The sequence below is a fragment of the Phyllopteryx taeniolatus genome, chromosome 16 (assembly GCF_024500385.1).
Source record: "Phyllopteryx taeniolatus isolate TA_2022b chromosome 16, UOR_Ptae_1.2, whole genome shotgun sequence".
Taxonomy (NCBI): Eukaryota; Metazoa; Chordata; class Actinopteri; order Syngnathiformes; family Syngnathidae; genus Phyllopteryx; species Phyllopteryx taeniolatus.
In genome coordinates, this window is record NC_084517.1 from 529,620 (window position 1) to 555,217 (window position 25,598).

Sequence of the window (25,598 nt, forward strand, 5' to 3'; positions counted from 1 at the left end):
GAGTTTAAGGTGGAGGTGGGACTGCATCAGGGATCAGCCTTGACCCCTTTCCTGTTTGCAGTGGTGATGGATAGGCTGACAGATGAGGCTAGACTGGAATCCCCGTGGACCATGATGTTTGTAGATGACATTGTGATCTGCAGTGAAAGCAGGGAGCAGGTGGAGGAACAGTTAGAAAGGAGAAGGCATGCACCGGAAACGTGAGGAATGAAGATTAGCCGAAGTAAGATAAATATGTGTATGAATGAGAGTTGTGGAGGGGGAAGAGTGAGGCTCCAGGGAGAAGTGATAGCAAGGATGGAGGACTTAAAATACTTGGGGTCAACAGTCCAGAGCAATGGTGAGTGTGGTAAGGAAGTGAAGAAACGGGTCCAAGCAGGTTGGAACGGGTGGAGGAAGGTGTCAGGTGTGTTGTGTGACAGAAGAGTCTCTGTTGGGATGAAGGGCAAAGTTTAGAAGACAGTGGTGAGGGCAGCCATGTTGTACGGATTAGAGACAGAGGCACTGAAGAGACAACAGGAAGCAGAGCTGGAGGTGGCCGAAATGAAGATGTTGAGGTTCTCTCTTGGAGTGACCAGGTTGGATAAAATTAGAAATTAGCTCATCAGAGGGACAGGCAAGGTTAGATGTTTTGGAGACAAAGTTAGTGAGAGCAGACTTTGACGGTTGGGACACATCCAGAGGAGAGATGGTGAGTATATTGGTAGAAAGATGATCAGGATGGAGCTGCCAGGCAAGAGAGTGAGAGGAAGACCAGGGGTTGATGGATATCGTGAGGGAAGACATGAGGGCAGCTGGTGTTGGAGAGGAGGATGCAGGAGATGACCTCACATTGAAAAGGATCACACGCTGTGGCGACCCCTAACAGGATAAGCCGAAAGGAAAATAAAACGGAACTATATATAGAGACAATATAATTATTGAATCTCACTGTATCCCAAATTTTTTTATATAACACGGACTTGTCTTCATCCTAATTTAGTCAAGAATCTGCTCCTTTACATCTTTTATACGCTTCTTTTAAACATTTCTCAACATAAATACACTTTATAAAAAATATTTCTTCGCTCTCTCGTGTGCCGCTTCGTAAACACAAACAAAACACCCGTCAGACGCAGAAATACTTATTCCACAGTTTTACAATGGAAGTCAGATCCCTTCTCCTGGGAACAAGCAGAAACACGGCAACACATTATCATTGAATTTATTTATCACAATTGTATGGCTCAACCATTCTTTTATTAATTTCAGAATCCAAAACACATTGCGTGAGGGCTCTTTAAATAAGAAGAAAAATATCCTCATCTTCCTCTCTGTATCATGGGTGTGTGTGTGTTCCGGTTGTTGTCTTCCCCCTGTCTCGTACACACCTGCTCCTGAGAGCATCTTCACCACCGGTGCCCCGTTCACCCTAATTACCTCTTGCATTTAACCTCGTGTCTCATTCTTTCTAGTCGCCAGTTCGTTGTACCTTGTCGTCGCGTTTCAGCATTCCTTGTTTCCACATCACAGACTCACAGTAAGACTTAGACCCTGTTCCGATTATTGACCTCGCCTTTTTGCCTCACGTTTTTGAATACTGGTGCCTTTTTTGGATTGCCTGCCTGTGTACCGACCTCTGCCTGTATATTAAACCTCTCTTTTTGAAACTGTCCATTTGTTTTGGAGTCGTGCATTTTTGGGTCCTATCCTCTGTTCCATTCATGACAGAACGAACTGGCCATAACATGGACCCAGCAGACTCAGACCCGGTGCGCAAAGCCCTTCAAGCGCAGGGTCAATGCCTCTTGAAGCAGGATCAGCATCTTGCTGCCCTCCACCTTCATCTAAAGGGACTGGCAGAGGATCAGGACACTATGATGAGACAGGTGTCCTCACAGTTTGAAGTGCGAATGAATATGCTTCAGAAGAAGGAACCAGCTGGCACAGCACCAGATGCCGCCACTGTACCACCGTTTCCAGGTGAAGCAGTCACCATACAGCCACCTGCCACCTCCGCTGCTGTCTGCCCACAGATCTCTCGACCGGAGAGGTTCTCTGGAGTTTCTGGGAATATTAAGCCGTTCATCACTTAGTGTGAACTCCACTTTGAGCTGCAGGCAGCTGCCTTCCCCACCGAGCGGGCATAAATCACTTTCGGCATTTCTCACCTGACTGGTCGTGCGGAGGCGTGGGCTACTGCTGAATGTAGCTGCAATTCCGCTGCGTGTCATTCGTGGGCTTTTTTCGTAAAGACTATGGAGCACATTTTTCAGTTTTCCACACCAGATCGTGAGGCAGCTTGCTCCCTTGACTGTCATCACTCTCGCCATAAAGATCGACAAGAGGCTTTTGGATCGCGAGCTGGACGGAGTTCGGCGGAGGGCTGCGCCACTGCGCACTTGGAGGACGTGCCTTGGTGACCAGGCAAACTAAAGCAGATCCCCTGTTGCCAGTTTCAATCCACTGGCTAGCGTCACCACGGATGAACCCATGCAACCTGGCAGGTTCCATCTCTCCCCTGAGGAACGTCAACGCCGGCTGAGGGAAGGGCGGTGCTTCTACTACGGGCAGTTGGGTCATTCCGTGAGCAACTGTCACGTCAAGGTTGCCAGTGGCAATGCCTGGGTGACATAGCAAGGGCACGGGAGAGGTGAGTCTGAATTTCATTAAGGAAGACCCTGCCTTCTTCCTAAAGTGACATTATGCTCTCCTGATCAAGAAATTCATACACCTGTATCAATTGACACTGGTTCTGACACAAACTTACTCAACTCCCTCCTCGTTAGACGTATGCACCTTATAACCTTTCAAATAAAACGCCACCACAACACCTATGCTGCAGACAGCAGTTTTATGGGCAAGATCACTCACCGCACCCGAACACTCACATTGAAATTTCCTGATTCCCACTCAGAAAGCATTAGTCTTCATGTTTTTGACGACATGTATCATGACCTTATTTTAGGGAACCCATGGTTAAAATTACATAACCTCCACATTGACTGGTCCTCTGGGCAGGTTATGTCATGGGGCAGCAAATGCGCCCAGAACTGTTTCAAGCCTCCATGTGATGTTCAGGGCTATGTTTCAAATGACAATCCACAGACCCCATCTGGGGATCCTGAATTATCTCAAGTGCCCACCTGTTACCAGGAGATTAAAGATGTTTTTTCCAAGTCCAAGGCCAAATCCTTCCGCCCACAGACCTTACGACTGTGCAGTTGACTTGCTGCCTGGAACCACAGCTACACAAAGGAGGTTATTCTCTCTTTCAGGGCCGGAACACAAGGCTATGAAGGAGTATGTGGATGAATCACTGGCAGCCGGGATTATTCGCCCATCTTCATTCATGTGGACAAGAAGGACGAGACTCTGCGACCCTGTATCGATTACCGGGGTCTCAATGACATAACTGTGAAAAACAAGTACCCTCTTCCTCTCATCTCCACCGCCTTTGATTTCCTGGAGGGAGCCAAGGTTTTCACCAAACTAGACTTAAAAAATGCATATCATTTAGTCAGGATAAGGGAGGGGCATGAATGGAAAACAGCATTCAACACACCAACGGGACATTATGAGTATTTGGTGATGCCTTTTGGACTAACTAACGCTCCCGCTGTGTTCCAGAACTTTGTCAACGATGTCCTGCGCGACATGTTGAATGTTTATGTTTTTGTATATTTGGACGATATTTTGATATTCTCCCTGGATGAGGAGACTCATCATTCATGTCCGCTCTGTGTTGCAGCAGTTACTGCAGAATGAACTATATGTCAAGGCTGAGAAATGTGAGTTCCACAAGGCATCTGTTTCTTTTCTGGGGTTCGTGCTGGCTCCAGGTGAAATCAAAATGGACCCTTGCAAAGTTGATGCCGTGACTAATTGGCCCACTCCCACGTCACGCAAAGACTTACAAAGGTTCTAAGGGTTCACAAATTTCTACAGAAAATTCATTAGAAATTTCAGTTCTATAGCCTCGCCTTTGCATGATCTTACCTCGCCACACAGACCTTTCGTATGGAACCCGCTTTGTCAGGCAGCTTTTCAGAAACTTAAATCAAGCTTTACCTCCGCTCCCATCCTCACTTTACCAGATCTCAAACAGCAGTTTGTGGTAGAAGTTGATGCGTCTGATGCCTGTATAGGAGCAGTGCTCTCCCAGAAATGTCTCAAGGATGGTAAATTACATCCTTGTGCTTATCTCTCCAAAAAACTGAAAGAGAAATTATGACATTGGTGACCGTGAACTGCTGGCAGTCAAGGTGGCTTTGGTGGAGTGGAGGCACTGGCTAGAGGGGGCACATACTCTGTTTTTAGTATGGACCGATCACAAAAACCTGGAATATCTTAAATCTGCCAAGAGATTAAATGCAAGGCAGGCTCGATGGGTTCTGTTTTTCACTAGATTCAATTTCACGTTATCCTACCGATCTGGTTCTAAAAATGGTAAGCCAGATGCTTTATCGCGCATTTTCTGAGAAATCTTTGTCTGACTCTAAAACCATTTTGCCCAAGTCATGTTTCGTTTCTGCTTTTGTTTGGGATGTTGAAACTGCGGTAAAGGAGGCCCTGAAGAACACTCTTAGCCCTCAAAATTGCCCTGAAAACAGGCTTTATGTAGTTCCGACCTTAAGGGGAAGAGTCATCCACTGGGCTCACACTAACCGGACTGTATGTCACCCAGGCATTGCCAAGACTCAATCTGTGGTCGAACAGCGCTTTTGGTGGCCCAGTGGTAGAAGGGACGTGACCAATTATGTCAATGCTTGCCAGGTATGTGCTGCTAACGAGTCCTCTCGTAAACGTCCTTCTGGGGAGTTGCGACCCATGCCAATACCACAACGTCCTTGGTCAGACATCTCCGTAGACATCGGCCTCGAAAAGAAATACCACAATTTAAAGGGGGGTTGGGGGGGGGGGGGGGGGGGGGGGGGGGTACTGTCATGGGTGTGTGTTTTCCGGTTGTTGTGTTCCCCCTGTTTCATACACACCTGCTCCTGAGAGCATCTTCAACACCTGTGCCTCGTTCACCCTAATTACCCCTTGCATTTAACCTTGTTTCTCATTCTTTCTCGTTCCCAGTTCGTTGTACCTTGTCGTCGCATTCCAGCATTCCTTGTTTCCACGTCAGAGACTAACAGTAAGACTAGACCCTGTTCCGATTATCGACCTCGCCTATTTGCCTCACGTTTTTGGATACTGTTGTGTTTTTTGGATTGCCTGCCTGTGTACCGACCTCTGCCTGTGTATTAAACCTCTCTTTTTGAAACTGTCCATTTGTTTTGGAGTCGTGTATTTTTGGGTCCTATCCTCTGTTCCGTTCACGACACTCTGTTGCCTTTTTTATCCTCTGCCTCCATATTTATGTAGCCCTCACTGGCAGTACTCACAAAACTGTTGAACCCTCAGTTCACTGGGGAAAAGAAACCCAAACCGATTGCCGTAGGAACACGCCCTCAAAACGCTTCAGTAGGCACAGCGACTGGATCCCGTAGCGTTGAAGCGGCAGCCCGGTGGCGTTGAGCAGGCAGGACCCGTGGCGTTGAGCAGGCAGGACCCGTGGCGTTGAAAGAGTAAATCTGTTCGCGTTGAAAGCAGTCAAAAATCCGTTCGCGCCGAAAAACCAGGTCCAGACCACCAAAAAAACTCTTCTTCCCCCGCCGCATCTCCCGCTCTTCCTCCCCACGACCCACCTCCTTCCCCCAATCCCATTGGACGCACCACCCCTTCAATCAATCATTAAAAACAGAAAAAACCCTGAAATGTTCACAGACCCCTCGGAACGCAGGACACCCCAGTATCCATCCACACAAAGAACCAAATAAACTTTTAACTAGTTTTCACAACAGCAATTCAAACAAATACAGTTCAACACATTTTAGTCAGTACACTACACTCTCCCCCCACAAAAAAAAAATGGTCATGCCCTCATGACATGTATAACAACATAAACTTTTATGAACAGGATAAACACTCCCCTCTCAAACCAATCCACTTATAAAAAGTGCTCTTGTACCTCAAAGGTGATGGAGATAAGCCATCTGTCTTATCATCAACCTTAGCTAGAGAGACAGTATGAGTACTAACTGGCACAGAGCTTGGACTCCCTAACAAGTCATAGGTTAGTCGGGTAGGAACCCTTTTCAGTCTTTGAGGCCGTCGTGCCTCGTCTGAACTCTCTGTAACACTGTCTTGTCTCGCAGTCGTTACATCGAATGTCTGTGCTTCAGTGTCCCTTCCAGTATCAACAGTACTTTCAAAAGTCTCATCTTGCACTACGGATCCATCGTCATCTGTTGCCGCAGATGCCTCAACTGTAACCTCATCCATCTCTTGGTTAATTGGAGGGACAACTTGATCCAAATCCATGCTGACAGGTTCTGATTGAACAGTTTCCTGAGCTTCCGGTTGTCTTGACTCACATATGGAGTGATAATCATACCACACACCCATTTCATCCTCTTCTGAGTCAGATGCAGACTCAATCTTTTCAACATGATCAAGCGCTGGTACACCAGAAAGATTACAGTTTTCAGCCCTCTTTGCTTTGAGTCTTTTGCTGGCTCTCCTTTTGCGTTGAAGTGTATCTTCGTTCTTTTCCACATTCAATTTCACTTCCTGTCCAATGGGCAGAATGTGATTTCGGTGCAATACTTTGTTAGAGCCTTGTCCGTTCTCTGGCTTCAACTTGAACACAGGCAAACCAGGGAGTTGACTCTCCACAACGTATGGTGTAGCTTTCCAACGATCAGCTAGCTTGTGTTTTCCTTGCAGTCCAAGATTTCTGATTAACACCCTGTCACCAGAGACTAATGGACAGAAACGAACTCTCTGATCGTCGCGTTGTTTGTTCCCTTCATTTTTTTTTCTAGCCATGCTCTTGGCGAGCTGGTAGGCAGTCTGTAATTCTCATTTCATATTTTTGACATATTTCAGATAGGACTTGGTGGATGTACCATCACTTGAGACTCCAAATGCCACATCTACTGGCAGTCTAGCCTCTCGACCGAACATGAGAAAATATGGCGAGTGGCCTGTTGACTCATTTAGCGTGCATGCACCAGCTGACTGATGTATTTACTCCATTTACTTTTGTCCTGTGCATCAAGAGTACCGAGCATGTTGAGAAGAGTTCTATTGAAACGCTCAGGTTGCGGGTCACCCTGCGGGTGGTAGGGTGTGGTTCTAGACTTCTTTATACCAAGCATACGCAACAGTTCATGAATGAAGCAGCTCTCGAAATCTCTGCCTTGATCCGAGTGTACTCGCTTCGGTAGACCATAGTGGACAAAATATTGTTTCCCACAGGACCTTAGCAACTGTTGACGCCTTTTGATCCTTAGTCGCAAAAGCTTGAGCATAACGTGTGTAGTGATCTGTAACTACAAGCACATTACAAATGTTTCTGGAGTCAGGCTTAATTGTCAAGAAATCCATACAGACAAGATCCATCGGCCCCTCGCTGGTAAGATGTGACAACTCAGCAGCTCTCTTGGGCAGCGTTTTCCTCTGAATACACCTTGGACAATTTTTACAATACGTCTCAACCTGTGTTTTCATACGAGGCCAGTAAAATCTCTCTCGCACCAACCCATAGGTTTTGTCAAACCCAAGGTGACCTGACTGGTCATGCAAAGACTGAAGAACAGTTTCTCTGAACTTCTGTGGGAGTAAGAGTTGTTGTCGAACTGGTTTGTTGGGAGGCTTACTGATTCGGTACAGTACAGAGTCCTTGACCTTTAACTTTTCCCACTCTTAACAACAATGACACATCCGGATGTTTTCATTTGTTAGCCCGGTCCGCTGCACAACAGCACACCACACTTCTCCGATGCATGGGTCTTCCTGCTGAGAATGTGAGATGTCAGCTAAAGACATTTGGGGCAGTGGCTGAGTGCTTACAGATAACACACTACAATAAGCTCTGGGTACAGCATGCTTGGATGAGCCCAGGAGATCCACAGCTCTGCAACGGTGAGGATAAGGTGTTCTAATTGACGACATGTGACAGACAGCTTGGACACTTCCTCTTCACCAGACACATCGCTGTCAGCATGAGGACGCCGTGACAATGCATCTGCATCAATGTTTTGTTTTCCAGAGCGATATTTCAGGCTGAAATCATACATTGATAGCTCCGCTAACCATCTATGTCCTGTTGCGTCCAACTTAGCGGTGGTTAAGACATATGTTAACGGATTATTGTCTGTGTGAACCTCAAACTTGACTCCGTAGAGATAATCATGCAGCTTGGTAGTGACAGCCCATTTTAAAGCCAGAAATTCAAGTTTATGCGTGGGATAATTTTTTTATGACGGAGAGAGGCTCCTACTTACAAATGCAACCGTGCGCAAACCTTCTCCTTGGTCCTGATAGAGGACACCTCCTAAGCCTTCTCTACTTGCATCAACATGCAGAACATAAGCCAGATTTGGGTTTGCGATTGCTAGGACAGGTGATTCTGTAAGACTGACCTTTAATTTCTCAAAATCTTTCTCACAGTCTTCATTCCACCTTGCCCCAAACGGCTCTGAGGGGTGGTACCACTCTGTTTTTGAGTTCTCTTTCTCTTTGTTGTTCTTTTCCATTTTAGTCTTTCCTCCTGGCCTTCCAGTCACAATGCAGCCCTGCAGTAGCTGATTGAGCGGATGACAGACTCTGGAAAAATCTTTCACAAACCGTCGGTAGTATCCGCAAAACCCAAGAAAAGAGCAGTGATGTTCTCTGGGCGTGGCCACGACTTCACAGCTTCGATCTTTGAAGGATCAGTAGCAATGCCATTGCTAGAAACGACATGCCCAAGATAGGTTACAGAGGGACAGCAGAACTGACATTTATCCAAAGATAATTTAAGTCCCTCTTCCTTTAATCCGTCAAGCACTTTAAGAAGGCGCTGCTCATGTTCCTCCATTGTTCTACCGAAAACAATGACATCATCAAGGTACACTAACACTTCCAGCAGATTCATATCACCAACCGTCCTTTCCATGATACGCTGAAACGTGGCTGGTGCTCCGCAGATGCCTTGTGGCATTCTCTCAAATTGATAAAATCCTGCCGGACAGGTAAATGCCGTTTTTTCTTTGTCAGCATCACATAAAGGGATCTGATAGTAGCCACTTTGGAGATCAAGCACGCTGAACCATTTGCTACCACTCAGGCATGTCAGGGCATCCTCCACACGTGGGACTGTATACTGGTCAGGAATTGTTCTCCTATTTAATGTCCTGTAATCCACGCACATACGTATGGTCCCATTTTTCTTGCGGACCACAACGATAGGTGACGCATAGGGCTTCTAGACTCTGAAATTATTCCAGCTTCTTTCAAATCATTTAAATGTTTTCTCACATCCTCCAAATCCTTTGAAGGTAAGCGTCTAGAGCGTTCTCTGAATGGTTTGTCCTCCGTCACTCGAATGCTGTGTTGTGTGCTCTTTGCACAACCAACGTCAAACTCACTACAGGAGAAAACCTCTTTCCTTTCCATCATTCTCTGACACAGCCTCTCCTTCCACTGAGGAGGCACAGGAGAATCTGCGAAGTTGAAAGACGAGGGGGATAGTTGAGATGTGGACGGCTTAGATGACTTCTTTTCAGGGACTGCATTTATTACATCCACCCTGTGCAAATGAGCAATTTGCATACCACGTTTCAATGTCACAGAATGATTTGATACATTTCTCAAAGTTACTGTGATACGACGACAATGGACAGCGCTTGCTTTATCAACAACAGGCATCACTAGCAGTTCTTCAGGGAAGTAACCCTCCTCTGGGCGTTCTACAAGAACAGCCTGACCAGAAAACCCCCCCACAAATTTTGGCACGCCAACCACTTTTGCAACGCCACCAGGAGACAGCACTAAGGGCTTCTCTCGAGTGAACCAGACTGTTCCTCTTTTTAGGTCAGCTGTGTCATCTGGGGTGCTCCGAAACTTCTCATAAGCCTCTTTTATTGCGGGGTGAACAGACATGCTATGTAAGAAATTATCTCCGTTTTGTGTCTTGCAGGAATGAAATAAGCTCCGAACTATAGAGGTGTTTGTGCCAACCACAATAGAAATCTCACCTTTCATGGCTGGGTCTGGACACACAAGCACAAGTGTTTCCATGGTCTTAGCTACACCCACTACATCTCCAGCAAACTCAAGTTTCAAACACATATAACCATCATATGGATATCGGTCTACACTGAGGCCCCAAATCTCCAAGCACTCAATAGGGGTCAAGGGCAGGTGTTTCAGATACTTGTCATAAAAGGAGCGGTACAGCAGGGTAACTTGGGACCCACTATCAAGCAAAGCTTTGGCGTAGATGCCCTCAACTTGTACAGGAACAACAGAACTAGGTCCAATTAAACCCTCTGGCAAATCAGCCTTGCTTTCTTTTAGCGTATCACACTTTGTGGAACGTGTTCTCTCCAGAGCATCAGGCCGTTCCTTTACTGAGCTCCTGGGAAGTTTCCCATCAGCTGTTTTGCTTTCAGGAGACGCTTATTTACGTTTCAGAGATTCTCTGGGTTTTCACACTCCCGCTGAAAATGACCATCTTCACCACATTTGTAGCAAAAAACATCTGCACCATATTGAAATCTGGGAGTTCTCTCTTTCCCACTTGCATATTTTACAGCAGCTTTTTGAGTGTGGTTCTGGATTGCATGCTGTGGTGGACTTTCTGATGTGGCGACAGAGACAGATAGCAGACGTGCAATATCACTTTTAAGCCCCTGAATTTCCTTCTTCAGACTCTCTATGGCATGGTCGGTCTCCACTCCAACAGCTACTGATGGTGCAGACTCTGGTTGTTTTGACACCACTGACGCCGTAGCACAACCTGCACACTTAACCGCAGATGAAGAAACAACATTCTTCACTCTTTCTCTTTCAAGAACTATCCCCTCTTCTTCTCTTACCTCACGTAGGAGCTCTGTGAAGCTTGGAGCGGGGTTTAGCTTGTAAGTCATCCTTATACGAAGTGCAGCAAGATCATGAGTGAGAGCACCTCTAGCAATTTGCTCGATGCGTGTCCTGTTCATGTCAGTGACGTCGATCCCACCTTTCCGATGAACAGCGTGCAGCAGTTTGTCTAACCTGAGTAAGTATCCTGACAACTTCTCAGTTTCTTGCTGGAATGTGTTACGGAACTTTACCATGAGATCAGCTGCACTATCTGTGGTCCCAAAAGCTGTTTCTAGGGCCTTAAGATACTCATTGGCAGTGGCACTGGGGTTAGTGACTCTTAAACCCCGGACAATATCTGCTGCAGGCCCTTTGAGACTTTCAGCGATTCTCTGTTTCTTGACAACATCAGAACATTGCCACTCATCCAGCAGGTGGGGGGTCTGTTCCGACCAAGAGTCATACTCCTCTTCTCCAGGTAGCGTTGGCTTTATGCCCGAGAAGAAGCGAAGTTTACGATAGCCTTGTCCGTCCATAGGCGGTGTTTGACATTTTTCCACAAGCAAAGAGATGGCATTGACAAGCTCTGTGTTTAAATCAGGAACAGCGGGTGGGGCAGGCGTGGTCTTAAGCAAACCTGTCACATCATCTAAAGTCTTTCCTTCACTGGCTAAGAATGATAGTAGCTTGGATTGGAAACCTCTTGTCACTAGTCACATGGAAAGTCTGAAAATCAGGGACACTTACTACCCACAAGTCTGACGGGTCCCCAGCAACCAACTGTTCAGGTAAGTCAGTTTTAGTCATGTCATCTGTGGTCTCAACTAATACGGACTGATTGTTGTTTGTGCGTGTTAGACACCGTCCTCTGATTTTAGTGCGACCAAAAATTTTAACTTCATCAAGTACCTTATAAATGTTCTCATCAGTAACATCAAGAGAAACCCCACTAAGCTTATTTGTTCGGACTCCATGTTTTGTTTTGAGTTTTTTTTTAAATTAATTAATACATTTTTCTTTGCTCACAAATACACTCGTGAACAATAACAATCCCGGACGAGCCCCCACATGTAGCATTACTCACAAAACCGTTGAACCCTCAGTTCACTGGGGAAAAGAAACCCAAACCGATTGCCGTAGGAACGCACCCTCAAAACGCTTCAGTAGGCACAGCGACTGGATCCCGTCGCGTCGAAGCGGCAGCCCGGTGGCGTTGAGCAGGCAGGACCCGTGTCGTTGAGCAGGCAGGACCCGTGGCGTTGAGTGTCATGAACGGAACAGAGGATAGGGCCCAAAAATGCACGACTCCAAAACAAATTGACAGTTTCCAAAAAGAGAGGTTTAATAGACGGGCATAGGTCGGTACACAGGCAGGCAATCCAAGAGAGGCAACAGTATCCAAAAACATGAGGCAAAGAGACAAGGTCGATAATCGGAACAGGGTCAAGTCTTACTGTGAATCTATGACGTGGAAACAAGGAATGCTGGAACGCGACGACAAGGTACAACGAACTGGCAACGAGAGGAAATGAGACACGAGGTTATATACAAGGGGTAATTAGGGTGAACGAGGCACAGGTGATGAAGATGCTCACAGGAGCAGGTGTGTGTGAAACAGGGGGGGAAGACAAAACCCGGAACACACACACATATGACAGTACCCCCCCCTTAACGGCCGGCCCCAGACGGCCCTGGGGCCCCTGGATGCGCAACGTGGAAGTCCCGAATTAGCGAATCATCCACGATAAACGCAGACGGTACCCAGGAACGCTCCTCAGGCCCATAGCCCTCCCAGTCCACCAGATATTGAAACCCCCTGCCCCTCCGACGAGATGACAACAGCCGCTTCACAGAGAAGACAGGGCCCCCATCCACAAACCGGGGGGGAGGAGGGGGCCTGGAAGGCGGGCTGGCTTGAGTAGGCTGACGTGAAAAGTAGGGTGGACCCGCATAGACCTTGGGAGCGTCAGCTTCACGGTGACAGGGTTGATTATTTTTGTGATGGGGAAGGGCCCAACGAACCTGGGAGCGAGCTTCTTGGACTCCACCCGGAGTGGAATATGTTTGGTCGAAAGCCAAACTCGCTGACCCACTTTGTAGTTCGGGGCCGGTGTCCTCCGACGGTCAGCAGCGGCTTTGTAGGACCGTCCCTGGCGCAGCAGCATCTGGCGGGCTCGCTCCCAGGTCCTCCTGCAACGTCTCACCAAGGTTAATGCCGCTGGAACTGTGGATTCTGGGGCTATGGCAGGAAACAGAGATGGTTGGTAACCATGCACAACGTGAAAAGGCGATAGACCAGTGGATGCAGAGGGGAGGGAATTGTGGGAGAATTCGACCCAAACCAGTTTCTGAGACCAGGATCGTGGCTCCTGTGAAGCGAGACATCGGAGCCCCGTCTCCAGGTCCTGGTTCAGCCTCTCGGTTTGGCCGTTGGTTTCAGGATGAAACCCGGATGACAGACTGACGGTAGCACGTATGAGTTTACAAAACTCCTTCCAAAATTGCGAAATGAATTGGGGACCCCTATCAGACACCACATTCTTGGGGAAACCATGGAACTTAAAAACCTGATTAATCATTAGCTCGGCAGTGTCTTTAGCTGAGGGGAGTTTTGGAAGTGCAATGAAGTGCGCCATCTTAGAGAACCTGTCAACAATTGTAAGAATGGTGGTATTGCCTTTAGAGGCCGGTAATCCTGTAACAAAGTCTACGGAAATGTCTGACCAAGGACGTTGTGGTATTGGCAGGGGTCGCAACTCCCCAGAAGGACGTTGATGAGAGGCCTTGTTAGCAGCACATACCTGGCAAGCATTGACGTAATCGCTAACATCCCTCCTAACATTAAGCCACCAAAAGCGCTGTTCGACCACCGATAGCGTTTTGGCAATGCCTGGGTGACATACCGTTCGGTTCGTGTGAGCCCAGTGGATGACTTTTCCCCTTAAGGTCGGAACCACATAAAGCCTGTTCTCGGGGCAATCTTCAGGGCTAGGAGTGTCTTTCAGAGCCCCTTCAACCGCAGTCTCAATGTCCCAAACAAAAGCGGAAATGAAGCATGACTTAGGCAAAATAGTCTTAGGGTCGGACAAAGAACTCTCCTCGGAGAAAATGCGTGACAAAGCATCTGGCTTACCATTTTTAGAACCCGGTCGGTATGATAACGTAAAATTAAATCTAGAGAAGAAAAGAGCCCATCTAGCCTGCCTCGCATTTAATCTTTTGGCAGTTTTAATATATTCAAGGTTCTTGTGATCTGTCCATACTAAAAACGGAGTATGTGCCCCCTCTAGCCAGTGCCTCCACTCCATCAAAGCCACCTTGACTGCCAACAGTTCACGGTCGCCAATGTCATAATTTTTTTCAGCTGGGGTCAATTTTTTGGAGAGAAACGCACAAGGATGTAACTTCTCATCCTTGAGAGACTTCTGGGAGAGCACTGCTCCTATTCCGGCATCAGACGCATCGACCTCTACCACAAACTGCTGTTTGAGATCTGGCAAAGTAAGGATGGGAGCGGAGGTAAAGCTCGACTTAAGTTTTTGAAAAGCTGCATGACAAAGCGGGTTCCATACAAAAGGTTTGTGTGGCGAGGTAAGATCATGCAAAGGAGAGGCTATAGAACTGAAATTCCTGATGAATTTCCTGTAGAAGTTTGCGAACCCTAAGAACCTTTGTACATCTTTGCGTGACGTGGGAGTAGGCCAATTAATAACGGCATTGACTTTGCAAGGGTCCATCTTGACTTCACCTTGAGCCAGGACGAAACCCAGAAAAGAAACGGACGCCTGGTGGAACTCACATTTCTCAGCCTTGACATAGAGTTGATTCTGCAGTAACTGCTGCAAAACAGAGCGGACATGAATAATGTGAGTCTCCTCATCCGGGGAGAATATCAGAATATCATCTAAATAAACAAAAACATAAACATTCAACATGTCGCGCAGGACATCGTTGACAAGGTTCTGGAAAACAGCTGGAGCGTTAGTAAGCCCAAAAGGCATTACCAAATATTCATAATGTCCCGTTGGTGTGTTGAATGCTGTTTTCCATTCATCCCCCTCCCTTATCCTGACTAGATGATATGCATTTCTTAAGTCCAGTTTTGTGAAAATCTTGGCTCCCTCCAGGAACTCAAAGGCGGTGGAGATGAGAGGAAGAGGGTACCTGTTTTTTACCGTGATCTCATTGAGACCCCGGTAATCGATACAGGGTCGCAGGGTCTTGTCTTTCTTGTCCACGAAGAAAAATCCTGCTCCCGCAGGGGATGAAGATGGGCGAATGATCCCGGCTGCCAGTGATTCTTCTACGTATTCCTTCATGGCCTTGTGTTCCGGCCCTGAAAGAGAGAACAACCTCCCTCGTGGGGGTGTGGTTCCAGGCAGCAAGTCAATAGCACAGTCATAAGGTCTGTGGGGTGGAAGGGATTTGGCCTTGGACTTGGAAAAAACATCTTTAATATCCTGATAACAGGTGGGCACTTGAGATAAATCAGGATCCGCAGATGGGGTCTGTGGAGTGTCCTTAGAAACATGACCCTGAACATCACGTGGCGGCTTGAAACAGTTCCGGGCGCAATTGCTGCCCCATGACATAACCTGCCCAGAGGACCAGTCAATGTGGGGGTTATGTAATTTCAACCATGGGTTCCCTAAGATAAGGTCATGATTTATGGCGTCAAAAACATGAAAACTAATACGTTCCGAGTGAGAATCAGGGAATGTCAATGTGAGTGTTTGGGTGCGGTGAGTGATCTTGCCCATAAAACTGCCGTCTGCAGCATAGGTGTTGCGGTGGCGTTTTATTCCAAAGGTTCTAAGGTGCATACGTCTAACAAGGATGGAGTTGAGTAAGTTTGCATCAGAACCAGAGTCAATTAAAACAGGTGTATGAATTTCTTGATCAGGAGAGCATAGTGTCACTTTAGGAAGAACCCGTGTAGGGTCTTCCTTAATGAAATTCAGACTCACCTCTCCCGTGCCCTTGATACCGGCACCGGCAACTTTGACGTGACAGTTGGTCACGTAATGACCCAACTGACCGCAGTAGAAGCACCGCCCTTCCCTCAGCCGACGTTGACGTTCCTCAGGGGAGAGACGGAACCTGCCCAGTTGCATGGGCTCATCCGTGGTGACGCTAGCCAGTGGATTGAGACTGGCAGCAGGGAATCTGCCTTGGTTTGGCTTGTCACCGAGGCTCGTCCTCCAAGTGCGCGGTGATGCATCCCTCCGCTGATCTCCATCCAGCTCGCGATCCAAAAGCCTTCTGTCGATCTTGAGGGCGAGAGCGATGAGAGTGTCCAAGTCGGTTGGCAGGTCTAGCGGGACTAAATGATCCTTGATGGCGGGGGATAGTCCTTGAAAAAAGGCATCGAGTAGCGCCCGATTATTCCAATGAGTCTCAGCTGCTAGAATGCGAAACTCAATCGCGTAATCTGACACCCTGCGCTTGCCTTGTTGTAAGGTGACAAGGGAGCGAGCTGCCTCACGATCAGGAGTGGAAAATTGAAAAATTTGCTCCATAGTCTTGACGAAAAAAGCCCATGAATGACACGCGGCGGAATTGCGGCTCCATTCAGCAGTAGCCCACGCCTCCGCACGACCAGTCAGGTGGGAAATGACGAATGCGATCTTTGCCCGCTCGGTGGGGAAGGCGGCTGCCTGCAGTTCAAAGTGGAGTTCGCACTGCGTGATGAACGGCTTAATGTTCCCAGATTCTCCAGAGAACCTCTCCGGTCGAGAGAGCTGTGGGCAGACAGCAGCAGCGGAGGTGGCAGGTGGCTGCATGGTGACTACTTCACACGGAAATACCGTGGCAGTACTGGGTGTGGTGCCAACTGGTTCCTTCTCTTGAAAAAATTTCAAAAGAAGTTCAAACTGCGAGGCCACCTGCCTCATCATATTGTCCTGATTCCTTGACAGTCCCTCTAGATGAAGGTGGAGGGCGGCAATCTGCTCATCCTGCTTCGCGAGGCGTTGACCTTGCGCTTGAAGGGCTTTGCGCATGGGGTCTGAGTCTGCTGGGTCCATGTTCTGGCCAGTTCGTTCTGTCATGAACGGAACAGAGGATAGGACCCAAAAAATGCACGACTCCAAAACAAATTGACAGTTTCCAAAAAGAGATGTTTAATAGACGGGCATAGGTCGGTACACAGGCAGGCAATCCAAGAGAGGCAACAGTATCCAAAAACATGAGGCAAAGAGAAAAGGTCGATAATCGGAACAGGGTCAAGTCTTACTGTGAATCTATGACGTGGAAACAAGGAATGCTGGAACGCGACGACAAGGTACAACGAACTGGCAACGAGAGGAAATGAGACACGAGGTTATATACAAGGGGTAATTAGGGTGAACGAGGCACAGGTGATGAAGATGCTCACAGGAGCAGGTGTGTGTGAAACAGGGGGGGAAGACAAAACCCGGAACACACACACATATGACATTGAGCAGGCAGGACCCGTGGCATTGAAAGAGTAAATCCGTTCGCGTTGAAAACAGTCACAAATCCGTTTGCATTGAAACAGTAAATCCGTTCGCGTCGAAAAACCAGGTCCAGACCCCCAAAAAAACTCTTCTTCCCCCGCCGCATCTCCCGCTCTTCCTCCCCACGACCCACCTCCTTCCCCCAATCCCATTGGACGCACCACCCCTTCAATCAATCATTAAAAACAGAAAAAACCCTGAAATGTTCACAGACCCCTCGGAACGTAGGACACCCCAGTATCCATCCACACAAAGAACCAAACAAACTTTTAACTAGTTTTCACAACAGCAATTCAAACAAATACAGTTCAACACATTTTAGTCAGTACACTACATTTATAACTATTAATCCTCCTTAAACACCTCAAATTATTCTTTCTTTCACCTTTCAAGATGCTTAAGTGCATGTCCACTGGGCCCCTGCGGGATTAGCCTCTGCCATCAAATTGCCGTTTATCAGTCAACTAAGGAGGGGGGGCATTAGATACCTGTCTTTTTTTCCACCAGGGCTGGACGGGCTCCTGTTAGTGTGAGATAGCACAAAGAGAAAAAGGTTTAAATGGGACATCCTTCAACATACACTAAAATGTTAACCTAAACTATTACACTACCACTTTTATTACTTGACTTATTCTGGAAATTACCGCAGTGTCTTAAAGAGTCCAGACATTGTCTGTATTTTCATTAAAAATCTCCCAACAATTATTATAGTGTCTATAATAATGGAAACCATATTATTAATCAAAAATACTCCCTTTTTCCTAAGCCTCGACATTGTTAATATTTCCCATCAGAGCAAAAATAATCTCCATTTATTACTTTGAAAAACTTTTTTCTTAATTTTCCTACTTTTTCTCCAAAATGTCTACTTCATCTTGTGGCCCGAAATATACTCCCGTACGGGCCAGCTTTATTTTGTTGAACACCTTACCTTTAACTATGCACTACCAAAAAATGTACAACTTCAACAACATATTCAGATGGAATGAATTATCTGACTAACCATATTAACACTTCCATTCTAGACACATAAAATTGCATAGATGCACCTCACATGATCCACTCCTATCATACAAAAACATGTTTATACACTTATTATTATCCCCATCACTCTTATTCCATGCAAACTATACATCTTTTGTAACATTAGCATTCATGCTACTCACTTAGCCCAGTGCACACAGCCGAACGTGGACAACCAAAAGCGCACTAACTAACGTCGCAGCCCCCCTCCGACCGGGCGCGAACAGCGCTATAACACATCTCCGGCTGTGCAAAAGTGTGCATCTAAGGCCAGCAGCCTCTAACCGCAACACCAAGGCATATTACAAGGAACAAATCTCAGTCAAAGAAGGCGGGTCTGTCACATGTGTTCCTGGAACCACAGACGGACTACTACGCCCACCCGGAAGAAGAGGGCCGCAGTGCAACCGAGACACATCCAGCCTCCACAGCCACTTCACACACACAAGTCATTTACATATCTTCTTCTTTTCCTTTCGGCTTGTCCCGTTAGGGGTCGCCACAGCGCGTCATCCTTTTCCATGTAAGCCTATCTCCTGCATCCTCCTCTCGAACACCAACTGCCATCATGTCTTCCCTCACGACATCCATCAACCTTCTCTTTGGTCTTCCTCGAGCTCTCTTGCCTGGCAGCTCCATCCTCATCATCCTTCTACCAATATACTCACTATTTCTCCTCTGGACGTGTCCAAACCATTGAAGTCTCCTCTCTCTAACTTTGTCTCCAAAACATCGAGCCTTGGCTGTCCCTCTGATGAGCTCATTTCTAATTTTATCCAACCTGGTCACTCCAAAAGCGAACCTCAACATCTTCATTTCCGCCACCTCCAGCTCTGCTTCCTGTTGTCTCTTCAGTGCCACTGTCTCTAATCCATACATCATGGCTGGCCTCACCACTGTTTTATAAACTTTGCCCTTCATCCTAGCAGAGACTCTTCTGTCACATAACACACCTGACACCTTCCTCCACCCGTTCCAACCTGCTTGGACCCGTTTCTTCACTTCCTGACCACACTCACCATTGCTCTGGACGGTTGACCCCAAGTATTTGAAGTCCTCTACCCTTCCTATCTCTTCTCCCTGTAGCCTCATTCTTCCCCCACCACCCCTCTCATTCATGCACATATATTCTGTTTTACTTCAGGTAATCCTCATTCCTCTTCTTTCCAGTGCATGCCTCCATCTTTCTAACTGTTCCTCCAGCTGCTCCCTGCTTTCACTGCAGATCACAATGTCATCTGCAAACATCATGGTCCACGGGGATTCCAGTCTAACCTCATCTGTCAGCCTATCCATCACCACTGCAAAAAGGAAGGGGCTCAGGGCTGATCCCTGATGCAGTCCCACGTCCACCTTAAATTCTTCTGTCACACCTAGAGCACACCTCACCGCTGTTCTGCTGCCCTCGTACATGTCCTGTATTATTCTAACATACTTCTCTGCCACTCCAGACTACCGCATGCAGTACCAGAGTTCCTCTCTGGGTACTCTGTCATAGGCTTTCTCTAGATCTACAAAGACACAATGTAGCTCCTTCTGACCTTCTCTGTACTTTTCCATCAACATCCTCAAGGCAAATAATGCATCTGTGGTACTCTTTCTAGGCATGAAACCATACTGTTGCTCGCAATACTCACTTCTGTCCTGAGTCTAGCCTCCACTACTCTTTCCCATAACTTCATTGTGTGGCTCATCAACTTTATTCCTGTATAGTTGCCACAGCTCTGCACATCACCTTTGTTCTTAAAAATGGGCACCAGTACACTTTTCCTCCATTCTTCAGGCATCTTCTCACGCACGAGAATTCTATTGAACAAGCTGGTCAAAAACTCCACAGCCACCTCTCCTAGATGCTTCCATACCTCCACAAGAATGTCATCAGCACCAACTGCCTTTCCATTTTTCATTCTCTTTAATGCCTTTCTAACTTCCCCCTTACTAATCATTGCCACTTGCTGGTCCACCACACTTGCCTCTTCTACTCTCCCTTCGCTATCATTTTCCTCATTCATCAACTCCTCGAAGTATTCTTTCCATCTAGCTAGCACACTGCTGGCACCAGTCAACATATTTCCATCTCTATACTTAATCACCCTAACCTGCTGCACATCCTTCCCATCTCTATCCCTCTGTCTGGCCAGCCTGTATATATCCTTTTCTCCTTCTTGAGTGTCCAACCTGCCATACATGTCGTCATATGCCTCTTGTTTTGCCTTTGCCACCTCTACCTTTGCCCTGTGTCGCATCTCAATGTATTCCTTTTTCCTCTCCTCTGTCCTCTCAGTGTCCCACTTCTTCTTAGCTAACATTTTCCCTTGTATGATTTCCTGTACTGTGAGGTTCCACCACCAAGTCTCCTTCTCTCCTTTCCTGCCAGAAGATACACCAAGTACTCTCCTGCCTGCTTCTCTGATCACCTTGGCTGCAGTGGTCCAGTCTTCTGGAAGCTCCTCCCGTCCACCGAGAGCCTGTATCACCTCTTCCCGAAAAGCTGCACAACACTCGTCCTGTCTCAGCTTCCACCACATGGTTCTCTTCCCTGCCTTTGTCTTCCTAATTTTCCTCCCCACCACCAGAGTCATCTTACACACCACCATCCAATGCTGTCTAGCCACACTCTCCCCTACTACTACTTTACAGTTGGTAACCTCCTTCAGATTACATCGTCTGCACAAGATGTAATCCACCTGTGTGCTTCCACCTCCGCTCTTGTAGGTCACCCTATGTTCGTGCGTCTTCTGGAAAAAAGTGTTCACTACAGCCATTTGCATCCTTGTTGCAAAGTCTACCACCATCTGTCCCTCCAAGTTCCTTTCCTGGATGCCATACTTACCCATCACTTCTTCATCACCCCTATTACCTTCACCAACATGTCCATTACAATCTGCACCAATTACGACTCTCTCTCTGTCTGGGATGCTCAGAACTACATCTAGCTCCTTCCAGAATTTCTCTTTCACCTCTGGGTCACATACTACCTGTGGGGCATAGCCACTAATCACATTACACATAACACCCTCAATTTCAAATTTCAGCCTCATCACTCGATCTGATACTCTTTTCACCTCCAAGACATTCTTAGCCAACTCTTCTTTTAAAATAACCCCGACTCCATTTCTCTCCCATCTACACCATGGTAAAATAATTTAAACCCTGCCCCTAAACTTCTAGCCTTACTGCCTTTCCACCTGGTCTCCTGGACACACAATATATCAACCTTTCTCCTAATCATCATGTCAACCAACTCCCGAGATTTTCCTGTCATAGTCCCAACATTCAAAGTCCCCACATTCAGTTCTAGGCTCTGTGTTTTCCTCTTCTCTTCTCTTTCTGCCGAAGAACCCGCTTTCCACCTTCTTCTCTTCTTTACATATCATTGTATAGTATATGGCGGCACGGTGGCCGACTGGTTAGAGCGTCAGCCTCACAGTTCTGAGGACCCGGGTTCAATCCCCGGCCCCACCTGTGTGGAGTTTGCATGTTCTCCCCGTGCCTGCGTGGGTTTTCTCCGGGCACTCCGGTTTCCTCCCACATCCCAAAAACATGCATTAATTGAAGACTCTAAATTGCCTGTAGGTGTGACTGTGAGTGCGAATGGTTGTTTGTTTGTATGTGCCCTGCGATTGGCTGGCAACCAGTTCAGGGTGTACCCCGCCTCCTGCCCGATGATAGCTGGGATAGGCTCCAGCACGCCCGCGACCCTAGTGAGGAGAAGCGGCTCAGAAAATGGATGGATGGATGTATAGTATATCATGTATACACACACATTATTTAGTTATCAATATAATTGGTACCTTTTGGTGTATATGTGTATGTGTGGAGTTTGGATGTTCTCCCCATGCCTGCGTGGGTTTTCTCCGGGTACTCCGGTTTCCTCCCAGATCCCAAAAACATGTATGGTAGGTTAATTGAAGACTCTAAATTGCCCATAGGTGTGAATGTGAGTGTGACTGGTTGTAAATAAAATAATTAAAGAAAGTTTGAATTTTCTTTAGTTTGTGTACACAATGATAAATCATATCTCTCAGAATAATTCATATCCTCCCCGTTAAAGTCCACAGTCTTTAAAATCTCCCTCCAAGTCTCTTTTCCAGCCAAACTTGGCCTCGTTGTGTCGATTTGTAACTCAAATGTACTCAAAGTTTTTTTTTTGACAATTTGTACTCGGGCTAGACAAAATCTACTCATCGATGGGAATCGTACCACGGTTTTCATTAATTGCGTCATCACTTCCACCTTGACTCCAACCTCATCTGTGTATGCATGACAACTCACTGCTGTAACTACTTAAATCTAATGACCATGTAAAGCTAGCTTTTTTCCACACCTGATACTGCCGGTCTCGATTTCCTTTCCCCACAGTGCACTCTTCCACACACATACCAAATTTAGTAACCTAGCCAACACTGAAATATTCATTCTAAACTAAATTTGGAACCTGGTCATAGGTTTTAAACCAAAGTTGTTCCATTTCCTTATGGAACTTTTCAAATCACATAAACACTTAATCTTAACACACTTCCTCTGTGCATGTCTCTACATTTGTACCTGGCCAGGTTTCTCGCTGGACATGTTCCACTTCTTTATGGAATCTTCATACTGATTTCTAAATTTATACCAGGCCTCAGGTTTTTTGCCAAACTTGTTCCATGTCCTGATAGAACCTTCACTAACAATTCACATACTTACTGGTCTTTTTCTCATTTCTTAACAAAAGAGGGCATTCCCCCCCTTTTATTCTTAAAACCTAAACAATAACAGATTTAGTCTAAGTATTCCAAGTCCTGCTCAACTCACCAACTCCGCACACACCGTCCATTCATTACCACATATGGCTCCTGCCACCGGCGACACCGCACGGCAGCCAGGTTCAAACGTGAGAAAGCGCTGTTCGAGAGGAGGAACAGAGAACGGTTCGGGTATAACCTGCCGGCCATGAAAAGCTCTACTGCCCGGATCTGGTCAAGGTAATACTTCAATTATTAGGCTGGATGAAAAGTTTAACAACTTATTTGAAAATACAAAGTCAAACAATAAAGTTGGTGAAGGATCAGCACTGGGCTGTTCCACACTTGGTTCGGAATAACGCACATGTGAAAGAGACCACCATCCAGGCTTCAGCCTGCGTGTTTTAGGGCCAAAACAGCTTCCCATCGTGACGTCATGCAGTCTCGGACCAATCCTAGCTTCCCTTCTGTGTTTGAGGTCCATTCGAAAATTCAGTCCAATGCTTCCATTGTGCCCCGAGAACGCGGGACCCAGAGACAGCGTGCTCCACTTTACTAATTAACGTGTTGACTATTGTTAGGGATACGTCAGTACAGCTGCCATATTGAATGTGTCAGTTTTACTTGTATCGAGTGGCACGCACACACCAAAGGTTCCGGGGTGCAGAGAGCGCGCCCGGAGTGAACTTCACAACTTCCTTCTCTAGACGACCCACTGCTCGGTTGATGCATCTGATGATCAGCGCCCTAATGAAGGGAATACAACAACAACCATAAAACCCAAAAACCCCAAGTATAGTGCCAACTGAGATGATCAAACTACCAATTATCTCTTTCCATTTGCCAAACCATATTTCCAGTAGATCATGAAACGGGTCAGTTATTCTTGATTGTTCTTTAAGTTCATTAGCTATTGCTCTCAGACCGTTAAGCATCTGGTGCCGTATTATTGGGAATGAACGTGCAGCAGCTTTCACCAAACATGGAGCACACGCCACCTATTTCTGCCAATATGGAGTCGAATGGCAGGCTAATGAGGTGGCAGCCAGTTGGGCATGCACCGCCTCAAAGCCATCATGTGTAAAATTTGTGAACCTTTGAACATTATGTACTATGTATTTTATGCGATCTATGTTTTTGTTGGGGGTTAGCCATACGAAAATAGACTCGAAACATGCTGCAATTTGGTCAACTAATTTATACTTACCTCGCAGGACTCTTATGGCATCGACGTAGACCGGACTCCCAGCCATGGGGTCCGCGGTCCTTTTCCTCCTTGTGAAGGTGGGCAGCGGGATGGACAACTGTCTGGCAATGTCCAGGTCCGACACATTGTACATCTGTATGGGTGAGGAAAGAGAGACCAAGGCACACCTCCCAACCTACTTGGCTGCTAAGTCAGCACTGGCGTTACCATGTGCTTCAAATGTGTCAGCTTTGGAGTGACCTGCTACTTTGATGAGTGGAGACTGCATGAGGTAATTTTGGAGATTCTGCCAATTCGAGAGGGAATTTGTGGTGTTTCACTCGTGTGCCAATAGTGGTCAGGAAATCAGTTATTTGCCATGCAGCCATGTCTACAAGCAGTGCCCCCCAGACATAGGTCAAGTCTGTGTATATGTTCACAGTCTTACCTTCTGCAAGTTGACATGCCAGGTGGACCGCATGGAGTTCTTTCTACTGGGTGTGGTGGTGGTTTTTCTGCTTCTAGGATTGAAAACACATTCTCTTCTCCTGTGTTTGGTGTCGTGATCACATATGACATGACTACATGTCCCGTGTCTTGGTCGAAGTGACTGTGCCCGTCTGTAAACAATGTCATGTCTGTTTTTTGCTGTGGTGTGCTTTGTACTCTGATTGTTTGTGCCAATTCTTCTTCAATGGCTACTTCACAATTGTGTACAGTGTTGTAGCGTATATTGGTTTGGATAAAAATGTAATTCATTTAGGAAAAAAGAATAAGCCAGAAGCGATGCCTGCGTTACTTCCGGTTTAGCATGATTTTATTTTATCAAATTATTTTATCTCAAAAAGGGGCACCACATCTCTTTTTAGATGTGTAAAACTTCAGTGATGAAAAGTGCTGAAAGTGATGAAAACCTCTGTCTCGTAATCTGAAGGTTGCTACAGGAATTAGATAAGAGTTATCGATAACCAGAGATCTTTTGTCGAACCCAAACACACACAAATGATACAGGTAGTAACTTTTTATTGAAAATTTAATGAGAGCTAACAGGAGAATCTACAGGGGAACAATGCAGGGAAAAAGCAAAACAAAGGACAGACGCCCCCTGTTGTTACGTGCCAGTCAGGGCTTTGCAATTGCTGACACTCCTCTTACGCATGTGTTTGGCCTTTTTCAGCAGGCTCAACAAGATCCAGAGTTGTAACAAAGGATCTTCTTCCCTTGAGGATTGTGCTGGTACAGCATAGCACTCACCATACCTTTGTTTTCAGACACATCGAGGTGAAAAGGACTCCTGAAGTC

At 46.6% G+C, this 25,598-nt stretch overlaps 1 protein-coding gene across 1 annotated transcript; it reads right to left on the bottom strand.

Annotated features, from left to right (window-relative positions):
• Positions 1 to 10,055: 10,055 nt before the first annotated feature.
• On the bottom strand, positions 10,056 to 24,777 carry LOC133466323 (paraneoplastic antigen Ma1-like). Its single transcript, XM_061749908.1, has 6 exons — positions 24,745 to 24,777; positions 24,318 to 24,450; positions 15,911 to 15,926; positions 12,159 to 12,186; positions 10,896 to 11,369; positions 10,056 to 10,067 (listed from the first exon to the last, which is right to left on the bottom strand). The coding sequence occupies exons 1-6, from the start codon at positions 24,775 to 24,777 to the stop codon at positions 10,056 to 10,058; spliced, it is 696 nt and encodes a 231-aa protein (XP_061605892.1).
• Between the last annotated feature and the right edge of the window lie 821 nt (positions 24,778 to 25,598).

Coding starts and splice junctions, on each gene's coding strand:
- LOC133466323 (XM_061749908.1), bottom strand. CDS start 24,777: ATGCGGTCCACCTGGCATGTCAACTTGCAGAAG. Junction 24,451..24,744: donor GGCATGTCAACTTGCAGAAG/GTAAGACTGTGA, acceptor TCACCCATACAG/ATGTACAATGTGTCGGACCT. Junction 11,370..12,158: donor TTTTGGGCCCTATCCTCTGT/TCCGTTCATGAC, acceptor TCGGGCATAAAG/CCAACGCTACCTGGAGAAGA.